This window comes from Elgaria multicarinata, chromosome 1, assembly GCF_023053635.1.
Source record: "Elgaria multicarinata webbii isolate HBS135686 ecotype San Diego chromosome 1, rElgMul1.1.pri, whole genome shotgun sequence".
NCBI classification, from domain to species: Eukaryota; Metazoa; Chordata; class Lepidosauria; order Squamata; family Anguidae; genus Elgaria; species Elgaria multicarinata.
The window spans coordinates 157484106-157511951 of NC_086171.1; the positions used below are offsets into that span (position 1 = coordinate 157484106).

General features: G+C 44.3%; 1 protein-coding gene across 2 annotated transcripts in view; it reads right to left on the bottom strand.

Moving 5' to 3' along the window:
- Positions 1–7267: 7267 nt before the first annotated feature.
- KCNC4 (potassium voltage-gated channel subfamily C member 4) overlaps positions 7268–27846 on the bottom strand; it is a 35792-nt gene continuing 15213 nt past the window's right edge. Inside the window, exon 4 of one of the 2 annotated variants that reach the window (XM_063140411.1) lies at positions 7268–7988. In XM_063140411.1, coding sequence (XP_062996481.1) covers positions 7969–7988 — 20 coding nt within the window. In that variant the 3' untranslated portion in view covers positions 7268–7968. The other variant, XM_063140403.1, reaches the window with a different exon arrangement.

Genomic DNA, 27846 nt, shown 5'->3' on the forward strand with positions numbered 1-27846 from the left:
TAGTAAACTGGCACACTGGAGGGACAGGTTAGGCATACCCCTCCCCAGGATATTCAAAGGCTTTGCTATGGGGGAGATGTAAAAACAGAGAGGTTCACTTGGCACCTACACTGTACTCTTTCCGTCGCCAGATGAAGACCTTTTTATTTTCTCAGTATTTTAACACCTAATTTAACTTAAATTTAAACTTTGTTTTAATTCCGTATTTTAACCTATATCAATTTTTGCTGTGTGGTTTTATCCTGGTTGTGCTTTTTATATTGTATTTTGTATTTGTGTTTCTAGATTGTTGGTTATTTTTTATGCTCTTCATGGTTTTAACTTTTGTGAACCGCCCAGAGAGCTTCGGCTATTGGGCGGTATAAAAATGTAATAAATAAATAAATAAATAAATAAATAAATAAAGTCTTGCCTGCTGCCTTAAGTGGTTCAGAGTAATTTTACCACTTCATTATTTATTAATTAATTAATTTATATAGCACCATCAGCTTTCTGCACAATGTGTGGAACAGTTGCCAGTCAGCATAGTCTTACTGTTCTCTTTTAGTGTCCTCAAGCCACATCATCGTCTGCCCACTCGAAACCAGCTCAGCACCAGAGATGGCAGGCTCGTCTTCCGTGCATTACTTGTGCGGACAATGTGTGCAACATGATGTAAAAGGGGTGTATAGAAGTGCTTTCCATTCTAGCAGCTGTACCAAATTCTTGCAAATACTGTATACCATTGAGCACCACGAGAATATGGAAAAACTGGTATGGTGAGATGTGAAATCACATAATTAGCTCTGCCCGAGAGTTGTTAGGAACATCGGAAACTGCCTTATACTGTCAGTAAGACCATTGGTCCATCTAGCTCAGGATTCTCTCTACACTTACTGACAGCAGCTCTCCAAGTTTCAAACAGGGGTCTTTCCACATCCAGTCTGGAGATGCTAGAGGTTGAATCTGGGGCCATCTGTATGAGACTTCGGTTACACTAACATTGGACACAACCCAATGGTGTAGAAGTCACTTCCTCATGATGCAATCTATGTTACTGGAGTGTGTACATGGAGGGCTACTCGATGTATACACTCCAGTAGCATGGATTGCATCATGGGGAAGTGACTTCTACACCATTGGGTTGTGTCCAATGTTGGTGTAACCGAAGTCTCATTCATTTCAATGGTGTAGGAGGACTAAAATTAGATACAACCCATTGTATGTGAGTGTAAAGTGAACCCCAGATTTCAAAGGCAGTACTCATGGATTGTCAGTCCTATGTCCGTAGCTACAAGGACCAGAAATTGCTTTCTTTCCTTCTACCACCTCCTCCCTGAATGAAGGCTGAGATGCATGGAATGGCCATTTCTATGCCAGATCAAACTTAGGAATGCACACAGCCTGACTTTATAGCAGGGGTGTGACCCTCCAGATGTTGTTCGACCCCAATTCCCATCAGCCCCAGCCAGCATAGCCCAGTCCAGCAGCATATGGAGGGCCAAAATTTCCCTCTCCTTTTTTATAAGAACAGTGTACAAGCAACAGCGCTGTCTCTGTCCTTTGTGTCAGCATGACCATAAGTGAACCATTTAACACAGTACCTCAGAAACTTTTAGTATCACCAGCTTTGACTGTTGGGCAGTATAGAAATGTAATAAATGGATGAATGTTCCAACTTCATGTGAACATACACACACATTCAACTCCCTCCCCCAATATACACACTAGTTTTCCAAACACTCAAATACACATGCAACTCCAAATGCTATCCCAGCACACACATGTACAACACACACACACACACACACTTTGCATCTTCATTAATCCCAGCCCCACAGTTATTGCAACCTAGCTTTCTGCTAACACCTTCACCTCACCAACATAAAGAAGAATTTGATGCAAGCTATTTAAACTTCAGCCAGCACAAAGCATGAAGCATTTGTATGTGCTGATAAAGGCAGTATGTTGAGATGCATTAAGGAAGTCAGAGTTTCCTGCCACTGCCAATCAAAACTGGCAGGGAGGGAGACAGAAGGAAGACTTTAATGACAGCTCCTAGATAGTCTAGGGGGAAATGCTGTTAGTGCATAGATGATCCTGCTGTGCTCTGTGATCTTTACAGAGAGAGCAGAATGTGCTTCCCTGATAACTTCCCCTTTGGGAATGACATTGCAGAAATGTACTTCTTCTGCAGCAATATCTCACAGGCATAGTGGATGGCAACAGTGGAGGTGATGGATGCACAGTCCTAGTGGAATAGCTGGCTGCATAGTCAGAGTTGGTCTGGGGGCGCTTCCATGCGCCCCCAGTGCGACCCCAAAGCGATCGTGTAGCTTGCCTGGCGAAGAGACGAGGAAGAGGCATCCTTGCCGGCGCCACCCACCTCGCCGGCCGGGTCGGAGAGCTTAGCGGAAGAAGGCGGGGTGGACAGCTTCTTCCGCTCTCCACCCTGCCTTCTTCCGCCGAGCTCTCCGACCCGGCCGGCGAGAAGGGAGGGAGGTGGCGGCAGCGGCAGTGGCTAGGACGCCTCTTCCTCGTCTCTTCGCCAGGCAAGCTACACAATCGCTTTGGGGTCGCACTGGGGGCGCATGGAAGCGCCCTCAGTACTATGTGTAGAATCCCCCCTAGACTTCTTCCGCTCTCCACCCCGCCTTCTTCCGCCGAGCTCTCCGACCCGGCCGGCGAGGAGGGAGGTCGGTGGCGGCAGCGGCGGCAGCTGGGACGCCTCTTCCTCGTCTCTTCGCCAGGCAAGCTACACGATCGCTTTGGGGTCGCACTGGGGGCGCATGGAAGCGCCCTCAGTACGACGTGCGGAATCCCCCTGGGTCACGCTGGAGGTCTAAGCAATCAAGCTCTGGTAAGAGTCAGAGAGATATAGTCCTAGCCTGAGCAATGACCAAGAGATAACCTGAAGGTCTCTGGACAGGTAAAAAGGTAGGGAGGGGCAAGAAGAGACAGGAGGAAAAGCACAGGGAAATGGAGAGGCCCAGGGAAGCAGAAACAGTAAGGCAAGAGCACAATCTGGTAGCAGCCTGAGGAGTTTTCTTGAAAAAGCACTGCTTATAGGAAGGAGGATTTATAAATTCAGGGTTTATATCATTCTCTTTTACCATTTAAAAAAGCTATAAAGACTGATCTATTCCAACAGGCCTATCCAGTGGAATTTTAGGGTGTTTTTAGGATGTTTTAATAATGTATCCTATGTTTTCATTCAGTTATATGTATTTTATGCTTATTGTTGTTCCCCGCCTCGATTCAAATGGAGAGGCAAGTAAGAAATAAAATTATTATTATTATTATTATTATTATTATTATTATTATTATTATTATTATTATTATTTCACCATCCCATTGCATGATTCTACGTAAGTGTGCATAGAATAGCATCCTTAGCTGTATTTTTTCAGCCCCTATCCTAGGGTCACGGGATTCAAACCCTCTGACCTTCCTTGTCTTTCCTTGTCTTTCACAGGCAAGCCACACGAATCGCCCCCACAAAGGGGGTATTCATTTCATTTCATTTCTTATATTTCTATACCACCTCACAGCTGAAGCTCTCTGGGTAGTTCACCAAAATTAAAAACACATTAAAAACATTATATAAAGTATAAGAACTATTCACATAAGAACATAATACAGATAGTACACAACAACATCAACAACAATGACATATCTAAAACAATTAAAACAATCACCCAGAGACAATCCAGGATTTGATCAGAAAGACTCATTATATATTGCCAAATGCAGTAAATAATGAGAGGAGGGCAGTTTTCATAGAATCATAGAATAGAGTTGGAAGGGGCCTATAAGGCCATCGAGTCCAACCCCCTGCTCAGTGCAGGAATCCACCTTAAACCTGGCACTGAAAAGATGACAATGTTGATGCCAGGCAGACCTTGTCAGGTAAATCATTCTATAAATGGGAGGCCACCAGCAAGAAGGCCTTCTCCCTTGTCCCCACCCTCTGAACCTCCCTTGGACACACAGACACCCTCATTACTGGTATCACACCTTGTGTGATTCAGAAGTTGGAGTGGAATGCTGGAGTCTGAGCCTCCCAAATGGATTAACTGGGACTTCTGTTTGAGCTGGCTGGAGAAGGAGACGTGATTAAGCATGTGCCAAGTGTCACCACTATTTGACATCACCATCATTCCTAGACCTCATGCACCTAGTGATAGAGGTAGCCATACTTCCAGGGCAGACGGTGTGGCTTCCAGACACAGTAGTCCTAATCACTCTTTAGGGTGATTAGGATTACTAATCACCCTAAAGTGATTAGTGTCCTCCACATGTGTTGGACCTTGTTGGCTGGGGCATGCTGGGAATTGTAGTCCAACACATCAGGTGGGCTTTAGGGTGCTTTAGGGTGGATTCCTGCATTGAGCAGGGGGTTGGACTTGATGGCCTTTTAGGACCCTTCCAACTCTACTATTCTATGATTCTGTGATTCTTATAAATCATCACCTGCTTACCTCTGATGTCTCCAGAAGTACTGTTTACCCATCTGAACTGTCTGGTGACATTAATTTCTCATGTCATGTACAGGAGTGGTAGAATATTCACTGAAGGTGTGTTCTGTGTTGAGGAGCTCTTAGACTTACCTGCAATTAAATCTGTATCTTGGTCACCGAGGAGCCTGGTACCACACGCAGAATGACTCCAGTCGTTTCTCAAGTGCAGATCATTGTAGCTGCTCGTATTGATCAGTAGCAATCTTGGAAAGAGGCCCTGTAGTATAATATTATTAGTGCCCCAGCAATGCAGCCAATGTCATTATGGACCCAGCGGTGCTGCTTTCAGGCCTTCCTGATTTACAAATGGCTTTTCCCCATCTCTGTGAGAACTATACAGTTTCTTCCCCTGCCTAGGAGAGAGAGTTTATCTGTAATTGATGCTTGGCCCTTGGCCACAGAACGTGCATTGCTCAGGATTTGATGCTGTTTTTCTTTCCAGTTTAATTGAGGACCTTGGCTTCACATGAGCAAGGCTGGTGCCAGGAGCCAAACAGCCTGGCAGCCTTCTAAGGCACTTGGTCTCTTTGGGACAGGCGGGGTGGGGTGGGGGGAGGTACCACAAGGGCTGATGCTGTCGTTGTCAAAGATGGACCTCAGATCAGAAGTGAGGGAGAGTTCAATTCTGCCCCATCTACAGCAGCCTTCCCCCACCCAAGTGCCCACCTGATGTGTTGCACTACAATTCCCAGCATGCCCCAGCCAACAAGGTCCAACACATGTGGAGGACACTAGATTGGGGAAGGCTGCTTCACAACATCTCATCTTCCTGCCTATAGTTTTGGCACAATATGTGATTCAATAGCACCTTGCTTTGGAAGCTTGTACCTCTGCAGCTGAGCTGCATAACTATAGCAGCCACTTTTCCTTTGCTAGGGTCCTCCCACTGACTCCTCCCCACTGGGTCCTCATGGTCTGGATTACTGAAAGGATGCAAATGATGAGGGGCAGCAGCAGTGCCAGCCTTCAAACTGTTGCTTAGAGGGAAGGTGAGATATAAATGTAGTATAACAAAGCCTGCACATCTGGACTCTGGTGATTAAACAACATTAGGAGCCGTGGTGTGGTAGTAAATTTGGAAGTGCAGGCACTCCTCATGACAGTCTGCCTAGCCACACCCCCAAGGAGAGTCCAAAAATGCAGGCAGCTGTGTCGCTCCATTTCCACAAACTAGTACTTGCAGTTATCACCTTTGCCCAGGAGCGGATCTTTTGAAAAGCGAATGGGTCTTTTGTCTATTCAAGGGCAAGCTGGCCCAAAGTCCTTTGCATTACAACAGGGAACAATGTATTATTGCGTGGAAAATTCATTCCTCCACAGCTACTGTGAGGACCGCAGAGGGAACAGGGCATTTGGATGGGGGTGGCAGATGACATCAGCATTCCTGCTAATAAAAAAGTCCAGAGATGCTGCATCCCTGTGAGCTCTGGTTCCATTGTACCACTGTTTAGGAGGCAAAATTAAATATGGTGTGAGAAATGCATGAAATGCACTTCCACTGATTTCTAGAAGTATCAATAGCAGCCATGGTTTGGGGGGATTTAGATTGGGACCACATCCTATCCTGTTTTCCTGTTTAAAATTGTCCTTCCAAAGCTGCCATTTGCCTCATGAATGAAAAAAATAAGGCAGGTACCTATATGATATTTTAATCAGGAAAATGCCACAGGATCAAAGAATTAAAAACACACACAATAATAATAAACAGGAGATCCTATTCACTGATCTCCCATGTTATGCAAGTTTGGCTCTGAATTTGCACCAAGACCAGGGAGACGCAACTTGTGGTCCTCCAGATGTTTTTGGCCTAAATCCCTCCCTCACCTTTCACTATACGAAAGGTGAGGGAGGGATTTAGGGCTGATGGGAGCTGAAGGACCACAAGTTGTCCATCACTGATCTAGAGCCAGAGCAAGGCAGATGCATCCTAGGCCAGGAGGACTTGTTGGCAGGGCTCACTTTTCTTGTATGCGTGGGACTTGGCATACCTATGGAAATGCAGGAAGCATGGTGTTCTGCTAAAGATCCCCATTTGAGGGGCTCTGGGTCAAAGCAAAGCCCTGCACGAAATAAGAAGCGGCTTCATTGTCCTCTGGCATGGCCAGTCGACACAACACAATTAAGAAGGAAGGCACCAGTATAGGCTGGTGGCTCTGATGTCAGTGAGGCAGTGAATCTGCAAAGCACCTTAAATAGCTCCTTTCGTGTTCTGACTGACACCTGGAGCAGATTCACCATCCCACTGATGTCAGAGCCACCAGCCCCCACTGTACTTCCACCTGTACTTTACCTCCTGGCTGAATCATAACAACCACAGTCCCCAGGAGCTACTCACACCTCCCAAGGGAGGCCTGGTTCACTCATACTTGGAGAGGCTTGGCTGCATAGACGATTCCACTGCTGCTAGTTATTTCAGAAACAGCCAGGACTGGATGATGTTCTTGTACAACACTTTCAATTTGGCCAGGCTGCCAGTCAGCTATCATAGGAATTATGTGAAAATGACCTGGTGAGTGTGCCTGGACCTCCGCAGCAAGAGGACTGCACAGACAAGGTTGTCTGACACCTAAACACAAGAGACGTGGTTGCAGGATGTAGAAAACTGCCATAAACTCAAGAGACTTGGCTACACAATTAAGGTCTATATCACTGTCATGGAAATCCAGGGGAACGTCATTCCAGCTATTTGGTTGTTATAACCTTCCCAGTAACCAAGAATAAAAGAAAAGGTCAGAGCAGAAATACCCCAAAGATGGATCTCAGTTCTCAGATCTTTTTATTAAGACTCTAGTACAATTTGACAGGAAGAGGCATGTGTACAGCGCAGAAGATAATAGTACTAAATACTGTTTGGGATGTAGTAACAGCACCGGGGAAAAAACACATAATCACCTCCCCAGTCTAATGATTCTGCTTCTTCTCCATTGAACACATCCACAAGCGACTTTGTCAGGAAGTAAAAGATTTCTCCTTTCAACATCTCGTGGGTTAATATTCCCAAACAATTCCATGAATATCATTTTTAGAATGGGAATTTCCTATGGAAGAAGCTTGGAGCACACACAGTTGAGTCTCTAAAAAAATAAAATCTGCAGACAATGCTTGGCACTTACATACTGAAGCAACTGCAGGTGCCTGCAGGAAGGTATCTAAGATTAGCAACGTCCGTCCGTAGGAAGGTCCGGGAACCATTTAAGTTACTATAGTGGAACAGCAGCAATGCCGGCCAGTAAATCAGTCAACACAAGGCGGAGGCTGTTGATAAAACAGTTCGGGTGTTTGTAAAGAATGAGAGTCCATGATGACACTGGTAGACTGGAGTAACCTGGGATGCCTTGGACATGTTTTGTATATACTGAATACATAGCAAGCAGGATTACAGCAAGAAGGCAGGTCATTCCAGCTTACATTCTTCCCATTTACATTTCTAACAGGAAAATTGCTTGAGCCAATCCCAGCTTCTAGTGAGTCATTGAGGATTCAACAGTCCTGTAAAAACAAGGATTTTCAGATTCTTTCCCAGTAAAAGACTCCAAACAAGGGAAAATGTTTTCCAACCAATGCCTTCTTTTAAGTTTGTGTCTCACTGTCCCATGACCAAAGCTTGCTGCAGGGCTACTTAGACAGGAGAGCATTTTTCAGCTCTTTGGATTTAAGACGAGACCTGGCACTGAAAACACTGTGTGATACTTTTGGCCTCCACTGATTCCTAGACATGATTGGCTTAAAAAGATCTACATATAATAAGGGAGAAAATGAGAGTGATGCGCTGGAGAATGCAGAGGTGCTTCAAAGGGAAGAGCGATGATGATTCATTCGGCCTTCTAAAGGCTGGAGAAACTGCCCAGACAGCACATAGGGTAGCTTGGCTGAGTCAGAGGGAGAAGACAAAGGCTCAGAGGAAACTGTCAACACCACACCTGACCAACTACAGAGAGGGTTAGAGCACTGTCACCTTACCTGTAAGCGCCTGGCCCTTAAAAGACATCCCTCCCACACTACTGTCATGGAGCAGAACCATCAGATCAACTTAACCCCCTTTTTCATACAATAGCATCTGTGCAGCATCATATCAAGGCCACTCCCCATTCCATATCTCAGACCACATGTGAGCGTTTCTCAGGAGCACGTCTATTCCTGGCCAACTCATGAGCTCTGCACTGAGTGACCATTTATTTAAGCATTATTTTTAAATTAAAGTAGCCATTCGGAGGTAATAAAAAAAGTAACAATAACAAATAGTCTTACACCCTGCCATTTTCATTTTAAGGCACAATCCTATGCACGTTTAGACAAAAAACAGTCCTACAACTCCCAGTCTTTCCCAGCCAGTCATGCTGGCTTAGGAATGCTGGGAGTTATAGTACCTTTTTCCTGTCTAAACATGCACAATATTGCACCCTTCATCTTGAATATATTAAGAGGGGGTTTAAAGCTTGCTGAGAATCTTGTACTCTGTTTTTACAGAAATATCTATACATACACCAGAAATGGTTCATCTCCAGTGTTAGCCATCTTGAAGATACCAAACTGGACGGCAGGGCCAGCCCTACTATTAGGCAGAGTGAGGTGACTGCTTCAGGTAGCAGATGCTAGGGGATAGCAGTAGCATCCTCCTGGCTATTCCTCATGAACACTCCAGCTGTTCCCCTCTGCTAAGGATAGAGCTGTTTATGCTGCACATCCTGTCCTGGGCCCCCTAAACTACCCTCTTGCCTTAGCTGTGGTGGAGGATGCTATCCCATCACCAGTGTTGAAATAAGATACATGTGCCAATCAGCTTGTATTTATTTATTTTATTATTATTGCATTTATATCCTGCCTTTTTTCCTCCAGGAACCGAAGGTGGCATACATAACCTTTCTCTTCTCCATATTATCCTCACAACAACAGCCCTGTGAGGTGGGGTTGGGCTGAGAGTCTGTGACTGGCCCAAAGTCACCCAGTGGGTTTCCATGGCTGAGTGGGGACTAGAACCCAGATCTCCCGACTCCCAGTCCGACACCTTAGCCACTACTCCACACTGGCTCTCTACACGTGAAATGAGGAAGGGCGCCATCTTGTCTTTTGCTTCAGGCAGCAAAATATCTTGCAACAGCCCTGCTGAATAGTATCTCCAGGAAGAGACAGTATCTAGATTGAGTGCATGTAGGGCATGAAAAAGTCACTCTAGCAGAATATCACTGAAACCAGATGAAATTTCCCTACTGGATTTGTCGGTGGCCACAGCACTGCCTTCATGAAGGATCTACAGCTCTGGCTGGGTTATTTCCCCTTGAGACAAATAGGACTAATAATATCTAGGATGAACAGCCTGGAACAACATCCTAGGTGAGTATTCCAAGTGAGAATTCAGCAGCAGAATATCTCAGCTTTCCCATCTGAATATACAATTATACAATCTTTCAAGTCTTTTCTCCTTATTAACCATACAGAAAGGTCATGTAGGAGCAGAATCATAAAATTATATTAAAATATATCAATTGCATGAAACGAAAATGAGGCTAAAGAGCTTTTCTAACTGCAGCAACCCCAGACATAGCATAAAATGTCAAGTGGAAAGACACTTACGAGATACAATACTCATAGTAATCAATAATCACTGTCCATCTAGTTCTTAGACAGTTGTTTCAGTAGAGATCAGAATGCAAAATAAATAAATAAAATTATCATAATGGAAGCAGCTGTAGAAAATGAAAACTACCACTCATGTTAGTCCACGAACTGGACAGTTAACAGAACTGGATATATGAAGCAAAGGGACATCAACAGAACAGAGTGGTCATATTGTCTCACGATAGCATTTTGGCAGAGATTTCAAATTTTTCATCATTCCCATCATTTATTTTTGGGGTTTGGATTTTAAAACAATTTTGGTACATAACAGTTCTCTAAATAAGCCAAACTGGAATAGTTCACTTGGTAAATCCAAACGATACATGGTTGAATTTTGTCAATAGACCATTTCCGTTTTAATCCCATCTTTTTTTTCTTAAACAAGCCCAGACTTGGTCCCTAAAAACACTTGGACTGTACATTTCTTACCATCTCCTTTCTGGGTGACTGTGGACCAGACAGTAATAAGATGTATTCCTCCTACAGAGAACTTGATTATTTGGAAATCTTCTCCATTTGCAAGTCAGGTGTAGATATTTAAGTTGATAATGAAATGCCCATTCCTGGGTTTTATTTCTCCACCACCTCCATTGCCAGGCCAGCCTTTGCTTGGAAGTCAAAATGAATCCACTACTGGCTATCCTCTGTCCCTCCCTCTCCTGCTGCTGCTATCACAGCATGGCCTATTATGAGAAGATATTGCTTTCAGTGTGGTTATCACCTTTCTCTGATGGAAGTATGTGCCTTTAACAGTGGAATGACATATCCAGCAAGTGCTGCTCGTCTATTACCACAATGCCTTGCTGGGGGAAAAAAAATTCATTTGTTGAACCGCTGCCTATCATAGTGCAGTTGGAAGGCATGGAGCCTCAGTCAGGGGGGAAAAATTGGCAATACCAGTGTGAAGGAGACTGAATGCCAACGAACAAAGCTAATGATACCTTGCACTTCAAACTTTCATTGCATAGTATCCTCTACAGTTCTTAATATGTCCAAGGTTGTCAGAAGTAGCTCAGGACAGATTCACACATACTTGTCAACGTCACATTCCTTGATGGCTAGTTACTCTGACTTGCAGCTATCTTTGTGAACCGCCTCATTTAATGACCACTCTGTTTGATATGAAAGCTCTGTCCATGGTGTTTGACCTGTGTTGGCTGTTTCACACATACAAGGGCACCAGCTAATGTGCATTCATCAAGGGATGGACAGGTATGTGTGAACTTGCTGTAAGCTGACTGGAGCCTCTCCCAGGAAAGGGACATCCTACCATGTAAGTCAAATATTGCTTATAAGAGCTCACTCTTTTAATGAAGGGGGCATCCTTCCCAAACAGAGGGACAGTAAGGCCCTTTTAGAACACCAGTACATCCACCAGCGACTGGAATTTGCAGTTCTCAGTAACAACAGCACTGACGTGAAGGCTCGCCATTTGACATTAGAAAAGGAATTGAGAATAAAAGTGCCAAGAGTATAATGTCTTTATACAAATCTACGGTACTACGACACTTGGAATACTGTGTACAGTTCTAGTCACCATACCTACAAAATAATATTGCAGAGCTGGAAAAAGTGCTAAAATGATCAAGGGGCTGGACCATCTCCCCTATGATAGAAGGTTACAACAGCTGGGGCTGTTTAGCTTGGAAAAAAAGAGGGTGAGGGGAGACATGATAGAGGTGCACAAAATTATGCATGGCGTGGAAAATCTGGACAGGGAGACATTTTTCTCCCTCTCTCATAATATTAGAACTCAGGGTCATCCCATGAAGCTGATTGTTGGGAGAATCAGGACAGATAAAAGGAAGTATTTCTTCACAAGGTGCATAGTTAAAGTACGGAATTCATTACCACAAGATGTAGTGATGGCCACCAATGTGGATGGCTTTAAAAGAGGGTTGGACACATTCCTGGAGGAGAAGGCTATCAATGGCTACTAGTCCTGATGGCTCTGTGCTACCTCCAGTATCAGAGGCGGTAAGTTGCTGGGGAACATGGACGGGAGGGTGCCGTTGCAACCGTGTCCTGCTTGTGAGTTCCTGATCGACAGCTGGTGAGCCACCGTGTGAACAGACCGCTGGACTAAATGGACCCTTGGTCTGATCCAGCCTGCCTCTTCTTATGATCTTAAGATACACTGCCGGATCTTGTACAAGTTTACTTAAAAGTAAGTTTCACTGAATTCAGTGGGATTTACCCGCAAGAAAATGTACATTGAACTGTCACCTGGATGATGCTACAAAGCCAGAGAAGGGGATGGGAGGAGGTTGTGGATGCAGTGAACGTTCGTATCACAAAATGAGCTTGCAGGCAAACTGTTTTACCTTTGTGCATGGCTCTTCTTTGTTCTTATGACATAAGAGGACTTCCAAACACCAGGGCTGCTTCACACACAACGTTTTGTCTACAAGCATGAAAGATCAGGGCATTGACACTCACGTCTCTGTCCCCCCTGGAATCCCAATCCAGCCCTCTTGGGTCTCTCTGATGGCTCCGTTTGGTGGTTTCCCAACTTTTGCACAGTTCTCCCTCCCCCCTTCTAAAAGGTTGACATGTCTTTCCTAAGGCTTAATGACCGGCAGGCAGAGCGGTAAATTAAAATATGCTGGTATTTTGGTTTTGTCCTTTTTGCCTTCAGCCCCTCTCACCACTGGAATGAGCCTCGCCCCCCACCCCAGCCCACCCCCGGGAGTGCTTCTTCCAAATTGAATTCGGCCCTTGGGCTGGTATAGGAGAGAAAGTGTAAGTTGTCATGTATGAGAAAACTGTAGACGTGTACCAGACGTTTGGAAATCACTGCAAGTTGCTACTTCCAAGCACCTGCACATGTGGCAAAATAGGCACTTGTGCAATTCTGGTGTAAAACCAGATGATACCCAGCTCTACCTTTCCTTTTCATCAAACCCAGGTGAGGCAGTGGCTGTTCTGAACCAGTGCCTGGGCACGGTAATGGACTGGATGAGGGCTAATAAACTGAAACTCAATCCAGACAAGACGGAGGTACTGTTAGCGGGTGGTTCTTCTGTCCGGCGAGGTGATGTTTGCCCTGTCCTGGACGGGGTTGCACTCCCCCTAAAGGATCGGGTCCGTAGTTTGGGGGTGCTCTTCGATCCAGAACTGTCACTTGAGGCACAGGTGAACTCAGTGGCAAAGAGCACCTTTTATCAGCTTAGGCTGATATACCAGCTGCGCCCTTATCTGGACAGAGATAGCTTAGCTACAGTTATCCATGCTCTGATAACCTCTCGTTTGGATTACTGCAATGCGTTATACGTGGGGCTGCCTTTGAAAACGGTCCGGAAACTTCAACTGGTGCAAAACAGGGCAGCAAGGTTATTAACAGGGACTGGCCGGCGAGATCACATTACGCCAGTCCTTTTACAACTTCATTGGCTGCCAGTCCAGGTCCGGGCCCAATTCAAAGTGCTGGTATTGACATTTAAAGCCCTAAACGGTTTGGGGCCAGGTTATCTGAAGGAACGCCTCCTCCCATATGTACCTACCCGGACCTTAAGATCATCTACAGGGGGCCTTCTCCGTGAGCCCCTGCCAAAGGAAGTGAGGCAGGTGGCTACTAGGAGGAGGGCTTTCTCCGCTGTGGCACCCCGGTTGTGGAACGAGCTCCCCAGAGAGGTCCGCTTGGCGCCTACACTGTACTGCTTTCGTCGCCAGCTGAAGACCTTTTTATTCACTCAGTATTTTAACACTTAATTTTAACTTAAATTTAAATTTTACTGTTTTAACTCTGTATTTTAATCCTATATCAACTTTGCTGTGTGGTTTTATCCTGGTTGCGCTTTTTATACTGTATTTCGTAATTGTGTTTTAAACTGTTGGGTGTTTTACTGTGGTTTTAATTTTTGTGAACCGCCCAGAGAGCTTCGGCTATTGGGCGGTATAAAAATGTAATAAATAAATAAATAAATAAATAAATAAAACAGGGTGCGGGCAGCAATGCAAACAGTTGTTCCCTTTCTCTCCCCCACTCACCATCACATCTGTCTAGGAAAAATGTGAAGCAGCCCTCAACCCTTTTCATTATATCCCCAATTTTTGAAAGACATCCAGTGGCAGTGAAATTGAAGCAGTCTGGAATGAGGATGAGAGATAAAAGTAATGCTATGAAATGGATTCTAACGTCTCTTGGGGCTCAATTTTATGCTTGCTTAGAGTGGGGGGAAAAGTCCTACAACTCCCAGAATGCCCCAGCCAGCATGCTGGGAATTGTATGGCTTTTTTCTGTCTAAATATGCATAGGATTGCACTCTTAGAACAATGATCCTAGATCCTTTATACTGAATCAGACTGCTCGTCCATCTGGCTCAGGATCATACACAGACAGGAGCCTTTTCCAGGGAAAGAACCTCAGAGTTTTTGGTACGCAAAGCATGTGCTCTACCACTGAGCTAAAGCACTTCCAAAAAGGAAGGGGGAGTGGAGATTATATGATGTAAAGCAATTTGCACCCTGAATTTATGCATGTTTACGTGGAAGTAAATTCCACTGAGTTCAATGGGGCAGTCCCAAGCAGTGGAGACTGGTGGCTCTGATTTCGGTGGGGCTATAAATCCATTCTGGGTTTCAGCCACAACTTAAAGGAGCTGTCCAGGGTGCTGAATCCATTTTGGGGAGCTTGGGTGCAGCATTTTGGATACTCCTTTAGAGTTCTGGCTGGTTATGTCTGAAACCCAGAATGGATTCACAACCCAAATTGGAGGCACCAGCCTCCACTGCTCTCAAGTAGGTATCTGTAGGACTGGACCCTTAAGAGGCCATCTAGTCCAAACCTAAAGTAGAACTGCACTCTATACCAGTTTCCATCTCCCCTTTCTACCCCTCTCCCAACCCCAGTTCTTCTAAATTCTCATACAAAGGCAAGAAATTAACCGCAGCTCATGAAGTTCATATATATTTGACTGTTCCTTTTATTACATGGTCTAATCTCTTAGGCCTATTTTGGATGCAGTAATTCTTGCTCAAAGTGATTGGGCTAGATTAAGTTTTTGAGATGACGCTCCAGGTTTACAGTTCTGCTGTTCTATAAATGCACGAGGAGTTAAACATGTGCTAGGGAAAGCCTTCCCCTTAGGCTAAGCTTGTATTTGATCCAACTGCTCTTTTACTTCATTACAATGAGAAAGATCTTACTGATGTTTTGATTTTAACCGTAAGCACAAAGGAGTCTTGCTGGCAAGACAGGAAAACCGCAAGTACGGATGATTTCTGGGCAGCTCAATTATTGCTATGACATTTAAACTCCTTGGCCAGCTAACACTTCGGGCTTTCCATTTTCTGCACTTTCCTGGGCTCCTCTGAGAAAACAAGACATTCTCAGGTGTGGAACAATAGTACTAATATACCAAAATAATAATTCTTGGGCATTACTTTTTGGGCCCAAGGATCACAACACAACAGTAAACATAATGGCCTTATTCCATATTAAATATACAAAATATTTTGCTTGTGCATTTGATTCTCTTCACCAAAGATCTCAATGCAACCCTCAATATATAGCCCTCATACCATGTTTTCCAGCAGCACCAGGTTGGGGAAGGCTGGATCAGACTAATTCACAGGAAATTGGTCTGTCAATGGACCTTAGTCACATAACAAGGCAAACAAAGCCTAGTTTTAGAAGCAATGCACCTCTGTTTATTGAATGCAGGGAAAACACAGCACACTATGGCAATTACATCATGCCCTACCTGTGACCTTCCCAATCTATATATCCACCTATATTGTTGGAAGCAAAATTCTGTACTAGATACACCCAAAAGCAGTAAGCCAATTCTTATATATCCTCATTATGTTCTGCCTGAGGACAGCTGCAACAGAACAGTAGGTGTATACAGGTACAGCAGTTACAGATGCAGTGTCGTTCCCCTATTAAGAAGAACCTGGATCTGAATAGTCCAGGCAAAGATCAAGGACTCCTGGCTTTCTCACAATTGGTCCTTCTGTGCTCCAGAAGTGAGGTCTCCTTACTCTTCTGCCACAACAGAGACAAAAAGGATCACCTGCACTCTGGAGTGCATAGTTAGCTTACATTTCCATGAAATGGAAACATAGTGGTAAATGATGCAATGAGCCAAGGTCCATATTTGTTGGCTCTAGTTTTCATTGGAATAAAATATACTGGGGTTTGCAAATTCAAAACAAACAACAACCCCACTCTAAGTACATATAGGCAGATTCCAGCATTATTCTATAAATGCAGGTACAGCTGCAATTAAGTCATCTAATGTAGCTTGAACAGAATAATAGTTACAGTAATGGTGGGGCAGATAGGAGATGGTCATTAGCATTCTGTGTGACCAGATTTTTTTCTTGAACGCATATATATATATATGTATGCACAGATTTGTTTGCACTCCCTTAACCTTGCTTTGAATTTATCTGAAATAACTCTGAAGCAAGGGACAGGCACTTTCCCCGTACTACCTTACCTATATTAACCACCCCAGCTCTAATGCCTTGCTTATTTAATGGGCTCACACTCTTTTCCCAGGTCAGCTCCTCTGGGACTGCTCTGGATTCAGACCTCAGGCATCTGACACATTCATAGTTGATTGGTTGCAGGCAGCTGCATCCTGTTCCCAGCAATGGGTCAGGAAATCAGTAGCTGCATGGGTACGGGTGGCTGTTCCCAAGGGACTGGATCTAATCCAGCTAAATTCACAGGGAGAAAAATGTCCTGCAGGTTCAGAGGCTTGCACAAAGTTTTGAACTAGTAGGTTCACCACTGTGCACTAAAAAAATACCCCTTTTGCTACCTTTCCAGGTCGACTAAATAAAGCTAAGTAGGACAGATGGATGCAAAAGAGGACAGGGCTCCTGCCCCTTTAACTGTTGTGCAGAAGATGAAAATTCCACTTTTCTGTACAACTGTCAAAGGTGCAGGCGCCCTGTCCATTTTTGCATCTGGCTACCCTACAATTAAATGAACATGGAGCTAGATTTACAGCTCTTGTAGTCTGGTGAGAGTGGCAAAGAGAACCCTACCTGTACATGCCACTTTTTGCCATGGCTAACCTGGACAGTACCCGGGATGCTATGCTCAGCCTCAGTTCTATGTGGATTCAGATAATTCGTTTTCTCATGCCAGAAAATCAACCTTTCAGGTTAAAGTTGTTAAAGACACCGGAACTCTGCCAGAAAAACACACACATAGGGCCTGTTCAGAAGACACGCCAAGCCGTGGTTCGGCTGCTAACCCTTTTGCAGCAAATGGTTAATGATATTTAGCCACCATGGTTAGGAATGGTTCACATGACACGCTAAATGTGTAAACACCATGGCTTAGCATGTCAACTGAACAGGGTCACTAGCAAGCCGTGGTGGGATCCCAGTAAAAACAGTCACATAAAAGGGTCTAACACACAGTGGATTCTTGTGAGCTGTCCAATTCTCTGAAGATCGCCCGATGTAGTGTTATCAAAGCAAACAAAGAATATGGTAGTTTTTGGGGAAATAAGCTTTTAGCTTTAAATGGATCAATCAAGTAGGAGATAAGGTACCTGGAGCTGCTCTTTCTTTGTGCACCCCTCCTCCCCGCCAGCGGCTCTGTTGTAGAGCAACCATATAGTCCTGCTGAAGACAATTATGAAAAAGGGAGCTTTCACTCTAAGCCTCTGACCCTCTCTGTTTTCTTCTCTGAAAGTTTCTCCTGAATTTGAAATTTCCTCTCAGTAGGTGCCTTTGGAAAAGCTCTTTCCGGAGAGCAATTTCCACTGCCAATGTACAGATATTACAAATATAACCCACATTTTACATGCTTGGAAAGAAAGTGGGCTATGAGGACCACTGATTTCTCCACACTATGGAGGCTTAGACTAAGCTTCCTGAAATCTCAGTCCCTAATTCTGGTTTTTATCCTCACAGCAGCAGGACTATTAGTCATGCTTTCTATACTAAGTTGCATAATGCCAAGTCTAAAAATTGCAGAGCAGACCTGCGTGTCAGTTCTAATAAGCACTGCCTCAAACAATATTATCCTTGCTGATTAGGAATACTTGATCCACTGAGGATTTACCATGTCAAATAGCAACAAGCATATCCTTGGCTTAAGCACAAATCAGGTTCAGCCTTCAGCTGTCTAACGCCACATTGTAAACACATTGTGGCTATGTATAGCCCAATTATTGGTCCCAAATTCACCACAGTGCTCCCACCCTTCTCTATTGAGCAAAGTCCTCTCCGTAATAATTTTCAAAACATTCAGCACATCAGTGTCATTCCCGATTTCTTGTCCTGTTTCCCTTCAAACCTGCTACATAAATATGGGGAAATTATCTATGAAGCATACAATGGAATGGTGATAGGCTCTTTGAGGTAATTCGCTTTGACTTCCTGCCTTACAAAGGCCACAGCTGTCTCATCAGTAATGAATAAGCTGGTTGTGGCTGAGCAAAATGCATGTCCTAAGGGCATGTATGCACACGCACGCACGTGCGCGCACACACACACACACACAGAGACTATATTTTACCCTTGACTGCTATATTAATGGAATTGCTACTTACCTATTGGAAGCCTGCCTGCAAACAGTAACAAGAAGCAGTTCTCTACACATGACTGAAAACCTATGAAGGAATAACTGTGGTCCAGGCCCACACAACTTCCAGGCATCAAAACATCACTACATGCCAGCCATGTATGGTGGCCCACCTGGTTTATTTCCTGCCTGCCTGGGACCGCAGAAACAGGAATTTGTTAAGAACCTGGTAGGCCACAGTATAAAGGTGGAGAACCATGTTTGACTAGGGTGACCATATGAAAAGGAGGACAGGGCTCCTGTATTTTTAATAGTTGTCTAGAAAAGGAATTTCAGCAGGTGTTGTTTCAGCACCTGGTGAAATTCCTTCTTCATCACAACAGTTAAAAATGCAGGAGCTCTGCCCTCTTTTGTATCTGCTCACTCTAGGCAGGGTTCTTGCAGCTTTAACTGCTGCAATGAAGAGGGAGTTTCACCAGGTGCTGCCTGCACAGAAAGGGCACCTGCTTAAATTCTCTTTTCTATGCAACTCTTAGATACAGGAGCCCTGTCTTCCTTTTCATATGGTCACCCTATCCTCTCAGCAACTTCCTTTGTTGCCCCTTCCTATATGATGAAACTTAGAATGTCAGTTCCTGGGGGCAGGAGCCTTACCTTTTTGCTCATGTGATGCTACAACTTGCCACATGTATAGATGGCATTATATAAAATTAAATGATGAAACTGTTACACCACAAAAGTGTAAAGTGAACAAGCCTTTAAATCGGAAGCCAGCTCCTCAAAATCTCATTTTCAAGCCACAGGCAAAGTAGGCATTTGAGCATGCAAATGAGAAAGAGGGTTAACATGAGAAGGGATGTGCATCTCTTTACCTACCTCACTGTAAAGTTACACTAAACTAAGACTTTAAAATCTTTGGATGGATGCTGTTAGAGAACTGCAAGCCTGTTAGGCTGAGAAACTACTCTACTATAGTCCAACACATCTAGAGGATGCCAGGTTGGGGAACAACGGTTTCAGGTACTTGCTTGGCAGCACACTTCAGTGTTCTATTAATGTTCTGAAGACTTCTCTCATATTGGGCAAATACACAGGTCTAGGTTTCGGAACATGCACAACAGATAAACCAAATTCTTGGTAGTCTTTTCAAAAGAGCTGCATTCTCATTTGTTCAGGCAACTATACTGAAAAACCAGGCAACAGAATAAGGAGCTTCAAGACGTTCTGACTCTTGTTTTAATTCATGTTACAACCTTTCCTGAATCAAAGGACTACTGGGCCCTCCCTCCATTGTGCTGCCTTCCATCCATGCTTTTTTTTGAGTAATGAACAAACTGGTGACAAGTTGCTGCTACACAGCCACCAAATGCATCAACCCATAGAGCTACCCACAACGTTGATTTCAACAGCAGTCCAGTGCTGCTGCATCCAACGAGAGTGCAAGCATCATTCCTAATTAACAACAACAGCAGCAACAACAACAGCAACCCCAATACCTTTCCTCAACTGGACATCTAACATGAAGGCTGAACAGCCTACCCCGGTCCCACAAGAGACCAGCATGGGATGAAGTAAGTGAACTACAGGGATTGGATGCATTGTACAAATACACCTTGGGTGTCCAGGTCCAAATCAGAATAATTAGGGTGACCATATGAAAAGGGGGAGAGGGCTCCTGTATCTTTAACAGTTGTATTGAAAAGGGAATTTCAGCAGGTGTCATTTGTATGCATGCAGCACCTGGTAAAATTCCCTCTTCATCACAACAGTTAAAGCTGCAGGAGCCCTGCCCTCTTGACCAAATACAAAAGAGGGCAGGGCTCCTGCAGCTTTAACTGTTGTGATGAAGAGGGGATTTTACCAGGTGCTTCATGCATACAAATGACACCTGCTGAAATTCCCTTTTCAATACAATGGTTAAAATAAACAGGAGCCCTGACCTCCTTTCCATATGATCACCTTAGAATAATAATACTGTAGGTAGGTGGGGTTTTTTTTTCATGTTCCTTACTTTACTTACGATGATCTAAAGATGGAAAACAAAGAAGCTAATAATAAAAGGAGCATGTAGCAACTTTCAACAAGGGTGTAGACATTTGTTGATTCATTGGAAAAAAATAAATTTAAAAATTTATTGAAAATGTACAAAATGATGATGTCACGGCACAGCAAAAAGAATCAATGAAGTTGACGTTGACCTAAATGGGGCTTATTTCTGTATAGACATGCATAGGATTGTTCCTGAAATAGCTGCCATGTGGCTTCCAACTTGCAAAATTGGCATTATTCCACACCGGGGTGCTATGCAGCTGAGCCCAGCACAGAATATTATATTCTTTTCAAATACCACAGTGACAATGAGAGCCTTATCCTTACTCTGATTAGGTGAAGCTTATTTTATTTCTCTCTGCTGAATTAAGGCACACATTTAAGTATATTTATTGCATGACTCACTAAACATTTAGAATGGGAGGCTTAATAGGTAAATGAATACACTTAATTAGACAAATTGCACAGGTTCAAACTGCACCCTTATGGAACAAATGCCTGATAAATCTGCTGGATGTAAACAGAAAATTATTCACTGGAACAGTGCCGATTTCATTCACAGCTACCAAAGCACAGGGATTACAAACTGATGGAAGTCCTTGCATTTTATCTTACTCCTTCCTCAAATTTTAAACAGGAAACCATACTACATCCGAGAACAATTTTCAGTTGACATTAAAGGGATGTGTGCAACCAGAAAACAGAAGCTGAGAGACCCTTCAGATCAGGCTTTTTAGAAATTCGAGATCATTATAAGACTGAGGATAATTAACCATTTCTTATAACAGCAGGCTAACCATCCTCATCTTATCATCCTAAACATCCTATTGCTTACTTAAACTCCTTCCAAACTTTGGATTTTCTTACCAGGCACTCAATCCAACACTGCCAGCTAGCAGAAACATTTTCAAACAAAGAGTGTTGAATGTAGGAGTGCAAACCGATATAACGGCGCTCACATCCTTAAGAACAGCAAAATGGTTAGCTAGCACAAAATATCTGCACGAATTTGAGAAATACCTATCAGTACCCATGAAAATGGAACACCGGAAAGCTCTTACATGTTTAAGATTTAAACAAATGGATACTGTGATGAAATGGGGGAGGTTCCAAGGCATACCAGTAGAAGACAGGTTGTGTGTTTGTGGAGAGCCAGTTCCAGAGGACATAGCGCATTACGCATTTGACCGTCCCTTATACATAGACATAAGAAAAAGTTATTTGGAGCCTGTTTTAAAGAAGGTGAAATACAGGGGTGTTAAGGAAAAACTGAGTTAGTTATTACATTCATCTGACCCATATGTGATTCAGAGGCTTGCACTATTGGCAGCAAAAGCTAATAGGTGTAGAGCAAAGTTTTTGGATACTCTTGGTGTGAGGTGCTATAAAGATTCAGAGATATAAATGAATTGTGATTGAAAAGTCATTAAAGGTTTCTGCTGTTCACCCATTTTACCATCATTTCAGTAATGGATGTTACGTACTTGATAGCTCTGTACTTTTAACCATATGTGGTATTGTATAATAGTATAGTACAATTTCAAGTTTGTATGTGTTGCAATGATCTGTGGATTGAGCAATAAACATTTTGTGTGTGCTAGTAAGCAAGTCCTATTCAGGATTGCCAGGTCCTTGTCCAGAGATGGTGCCTATAAGTTTAAGACTGGCTGGGGAATGCTGGGAGGTGACAGCAAGGTGGAGAGGAGGGTTGACAAGGGGACCAGCAAAGAAATAGGGTATGGAAAGGGGCGATCTAGCATGATGGGGGTCCTACCTTTTTGGCCTTTCAGTTCTACACAGCACAGATGGGAAGGAATAACCTAGAGAGCAGCACCATTTTGTGCCTCCAAACAACAGCTCCCCATGCTGTTGGTTTGGCTTTTGTAAGCTAAACTGTTAGTGTGGGAAGCAAACGGAGCAGGTCTTTTGAAAAAAAGACAGCTGTGTTTTTTATTCTGGAGCTCATTGCAAAATGCCTAGCTTAAACGGACTCCACATCAGCTGCTGACGTCTGTACAAGCTCTTAGACTACGGGGGCTCCCCAATGGAGAGCACTGAGCTCTATCAATTAGAAGGCATTGTGCAGATAGCCTGTCTTTTGAGCCTTAATGGATGTTCTGCAGCAAGGAAGGGGGGAGATGGAAGAAGTGGTGGGAAAATGCAGGAGGGCGATGCAGGGAAGACGACGATGCCCGGACCCCATCAAATTCCATGGATGTGGCAAGGCGATGTTGGTTCTCCTGGACCTCTCAGCGTCCTTCGATACCATCAACCATGGTATCCTTCTGGATAGGTTGTCTGAGCTGGGAGTTGGAGGTACTGCGTTGCAGTGGTTCCGCACCTACTTGGATGGCCGATTCCAGAAGGTGGTGCTGGGGGATTATTGCTCTGTGCCATGCCTCCTAAGCCATGGGGTTCCACAGGGCTCTATCTTATCCCCTATGCTGTTTAACATATACATGAAGCCGCTGGAGGAGGTTATCCGGAGATGTGGACTGAGGTGTCATCAATATGCGGATGATACCCAGCTCTACCTTTCCTTTTCATCAAACCCAGGTGAGGCAGTGGCTGTTCTGAACCAGTGCCTGGGCACGGTAATGGACTGAATGAGGGCTAATAAACTGAGACTCAATCCAGACAAGATGGAGGTACTGTTAGCGGGTGGTTCATCTGTCCGACAGGATGTTTGCCCTGTCCTGGACGGGGTTGCACTCTCCCTAAAGGATCGGGTCCGTAGTTTGGGGGTGCTCTTGGATCCAGAACTGTCACTTGAGGCACAGGTGAACTCAGTGGCAAAGAGCACCTTTTATCAGCTTAGGTTGATACACCAACTACGCCCTTATCTGGACAGAGATAGCCTAGCTACAGTTATCCACGCTCTGATAACCTCTCATTTGGATTACTGCAATGCGTTATACGTGGGGCTGCCTTTGAAAACGGTCCGGAAGCTTCAGCTGGTACAAAACAGAGCAGCCCATTTACTAACAGGGACTGGCTGGTGAGATCACATTACGCCAGTCCTTTTACAACTTCATTGGCTGCCAGTCCACGTCCGGGCCCGATTCAAAGTGCTGGTATTGACATTTAAAGCCCTAAACGGTTTGGGGCCAGGTTATTTGAAGGAACACCTCCTCCCATATGTACCTGCCCGGACCTTAAGATCATCTACAGGGGCCCTTCTCCGTGAGCCCCTGCCAAAGGAAGTGAGGCAGGTGGCTACTAGGAGGAGGGCTTTCTCCACTGTGGCACCCCAGTTATGGAATGAGCTCCCCAGAGAGGTCCGCCTGGCACCTACACTGTACCGCTTTCGTCGCCAGCTGAAGACCTTTTTATTCTCTCAGTATTTTAACACTTAATTTTAACTTAAATTTTACTGTTTTAACTCTGTATTTTAATCTTGTATCAATTTTGCTGCATGGTTTTATCCTGGTTGTGCTTTTTATACTGTAATTTGTATTTGTGCTTTTAACCTGTTGGTTGTTTTAATTTTTGTGAACCGCCCAGAGAGCTTCGGCTATTGGGCGGTATAAAAATGTAATAAATAAATAAATAAATAAATAAGGCGATGATGGCGAGATCAAAGCCGCATTTGGAAGCACCTGTGCTTGCTGTTATACCATTCCCATGGTATGGCCTGGTTTTGATATGGATGCCATCGACGTACATCTAACATGCCTCCTCCTGAACATGCCAGCACCAAAAAGCAGATATGGTCTTGGCATTTGTGGACCAGATTGTATTTATTTATATACTCATTGCTCTCTGTATCAAGAAAGAGAAAATGGCCCCATTCAGAAGTCAAGTCACCTTAAACCATGGCTTTTTAACCACAGTGAATAAAGCAAAAAGCCTTATTTGCCGTGGTTAAAGCCATGGTCTAAGGTGTCTTCTGAACACAGCCTGGCTTTCTGGCTTAACCACCATGGTTAAAGCCATGGTTTAAGGTGTCTTCTGAATGCGCCCAATGAATCTCTGCACGGACACAGGCAAGGGGAAGCACAGACACAGGAGCACATGATCCCTGAAACAACTACAAGGAAAACTGCCAAGAGGTAGACAATTGCAAGGAAGATTATTTTAAGGCGCAATCCCATCCATGCTTAGGCAAAAAACCAAACCAAACCTCTCCTACAACTCCCAGTATACCCCAACCAGCGTGGCTGCCTGGGGCATGCTGGGAGTTGTAGGACTTTTCTCCTGCGTAAGCATGCACCCTTGTTTTATTTTTTGCTATGAATGCTGCTTGGCTATATAGGCAGCTTCCCCAGCAACACACACAGATGCTGGTTGAAATCACCTTATGTGGTTAAAAATGGGTTTGTTTGTTGCCAAGGAGCAGTATGGAGGCGTTTTATAAACAGAAAGGAGCCACGAGAAGGGCAGCAGATTTCATTCTTTGACATCGTGATGCTTCAGAGGCTCAGTGTTCTCCATGTGTAGTTACACACTGCATAGAAGCACACATTTGCACAGATGTGCGGGGATGTGTTAATCCTGGAAAACATGCCCATGAAATGAATTGCATAGCCTTATGATGAATCACCACACTTCCACAGCCGGGTATGCACACTCAGACATACACTGTCAACCTTTGGTTTAGGACTACTAGAGCCAGTAGGGGCTTGATGTTCTCCATAGTCGGGCATGAGATAAGAACATAAGAAGTACCCTGATGCTGGATCAGACCAAGGGTCCATCTGGTCCAGCACTCTGTTCACACAGGGGCCAACCAGCCATCGGCCAGGGACCAACAAGGCAGGACATGGTGCAACAGCACCCTCCCACCCATGTTCCCCAGCAACTGGTGCACACAGGCTTATTGCCTCGAATACTGGGGATAGCACACAACCATCAGGGCTAGTAGCCATTGATAGCCTTTGCCTCCAGGAATTGATCCAACCCCTTTTAAAGCCAATAGTGGGAGAAGCCGCACTTGTTAAGAATCTCAGTTCTGCACAACTATTAGAAGCACAGGAGGCCCATCATGGCTTGAATACTGGACCATCCACAGACTCTTAAGTGATATTTACTTGCATCAGATGCCCACTATACTCACCGGTATGCATTTGTGCATTTATATTGTACATCAAATTATGCAAACAAGCATATTCACCATATGCTTGTTTGCAGATGACTCATATTCAGTTTGCTCATCCACATTTTAAATATGAATAATCTATAAATTCATACAATTCCATATTCAAAGCCTTTTGAAATGGGGTGTCTGGGGTGTCTCTTACAAGCTAGCAATAGAAGTATGTCATTGGTTAAACAGTCTGCTCCAAATACCCTTTTCAGTACCCCTCTGATTTGCAACAACCAAACTATAATATCATTGTATCTATGTCTCTGTCCACCTCACTACCATCTTGTCAGTTTTCTTGATGGCTAACTCAATGGCAGCTTCCTGCGTCCCAGACGAGCATTGGAGTGCTCCACCAGATGTGTCTAAAGCAGCCTCTCCCAACCTGGTGCCCTCCAGATGTTTTGGACCACAACTCTCATCAGCCCCAGACAGAATGGCCAATGATCAGAAATGCCAGGAGTTGTAACCGAAAACGTCTAGAGAGCAGCAGGTTGGGGGTGGCTGGCCTAGAGACATCTACCGGCCCTGTCCTCTTGGGACTTGCCCAAGTGGATGCCATCTCTGAAGACCGTACATCTGGTTCCTGACAACTCTATGGGCCTGCAAGGAGATCTGTAGGGATTAGCAGGCACTGAAACAGGACTTTGAAGGGCCTGTCCTCAAGAGATCCCCCATCCACATATTTCGACACTCTGTCTTTTCCAAGGAAGATGCTTTTTCTGCCTTGCTTGACCAAATGGCCAAGGACGTTAACAGGGTGGTATGAGTTCAAATGGAATAAAGATGGAGACCTTCCAAAACTAAATATTGTTGCACTGTCTTTTGATGCCCTAATATTTAAAACTAGGTCACCTGAGCACAAGCTACTGGATAGAATCAATTGAACTATAATAAATTGACTTTCTATTCCAGACTCTTGCTTAGATAACCTCACAAGGTCACTCTAACCAGCCCTCCCCAACCTGGTGCCATCCAGATGTGTTGGGCACCCTCCGCTGCTCTAACATGTATATGAAATACGTTTTCCAATCTCAATTTATTCTATTTTACTTTCTCCCTGAATGTCCATCGCTGAATGAAGTTTTTTTGTGGGTGGATGGGGATTTGAATGCCTCGTGTGGCGCAGAGCGGTAAAGCAGCAGTTTCTGCAGCTGAAACTCTCCCCACGGCCTGAGTTTGATCCCAGCGGAAGCTGGTTTCAGGCAGCCGGCTCGGGTCGACTCAGCCTTCCATCCTCCCGAGGTCGGTAAAATGAGTACCCAGCTAGCTGGGGGAAAGGTAATAACGGTCAGGGAAGGCAACAGCAAACCACCCCGCTATAAGGCCTGCCATGAAAACGTCAGCGAAAGCTGCCGTCCCTCCAAGAGTCAGTAATAACTCAGTGCTTGCACGAGAGGTTCCTTTCCTTTCCTATACTTTCCTTTCCTATACTAAGCTTTCCACACACACCTCCCTTTGGATGCTGCCCTTATGCAGCACATAAGGCTGACAGTGCTTCAGATCTAAGCAGCTATGGCTTGCTTTTCAGCTCTCAACAGAAAGCGGCAGTGAGCCAGCAGATCTGTTCATGTTAATGACTCAGTCCTATTTGGTTATGTTTTCTCAACTCTTTTATCTCAAAAGTACTCCCTTATAGCAGCTGACTGCTATTGTGATGCAAGCCAATAAACTTATCCAGCCTAGTTACTGTGGGGGCTTTTTTTTTTAAAAAAAAATACACCTACCCACTCCTCTTCTGCTACACATACTAGCATAAATCAGAGCTTAATTGCACTAAACTCAAAGCATATTAATGGGAACGAGATGTGTAAGTTGGAGGAAAATATGCCTCCGTTGCTGAGAACTTTGAAGGAGAAGAGATGAGAAAGAATGGTCGGGGGGTGGGGGAATGAGGTAAAAAAAGAAGCTGGCAGCTACAAAGGGAACAGAGATGGAGGGAACAGACCAGGTAGATGGTCTCAAACCCTTCTAAATGAGGCTTTTATGGTGCTATGGCCCTGACTCATTTATGAAATTTTACAGGGGATCTATATAGGGGTGGGCAGAAGGTATATCTCCAGGTGTTTTGTACTTCAACTCCTAGAAGTCTATGCTAGCATGGC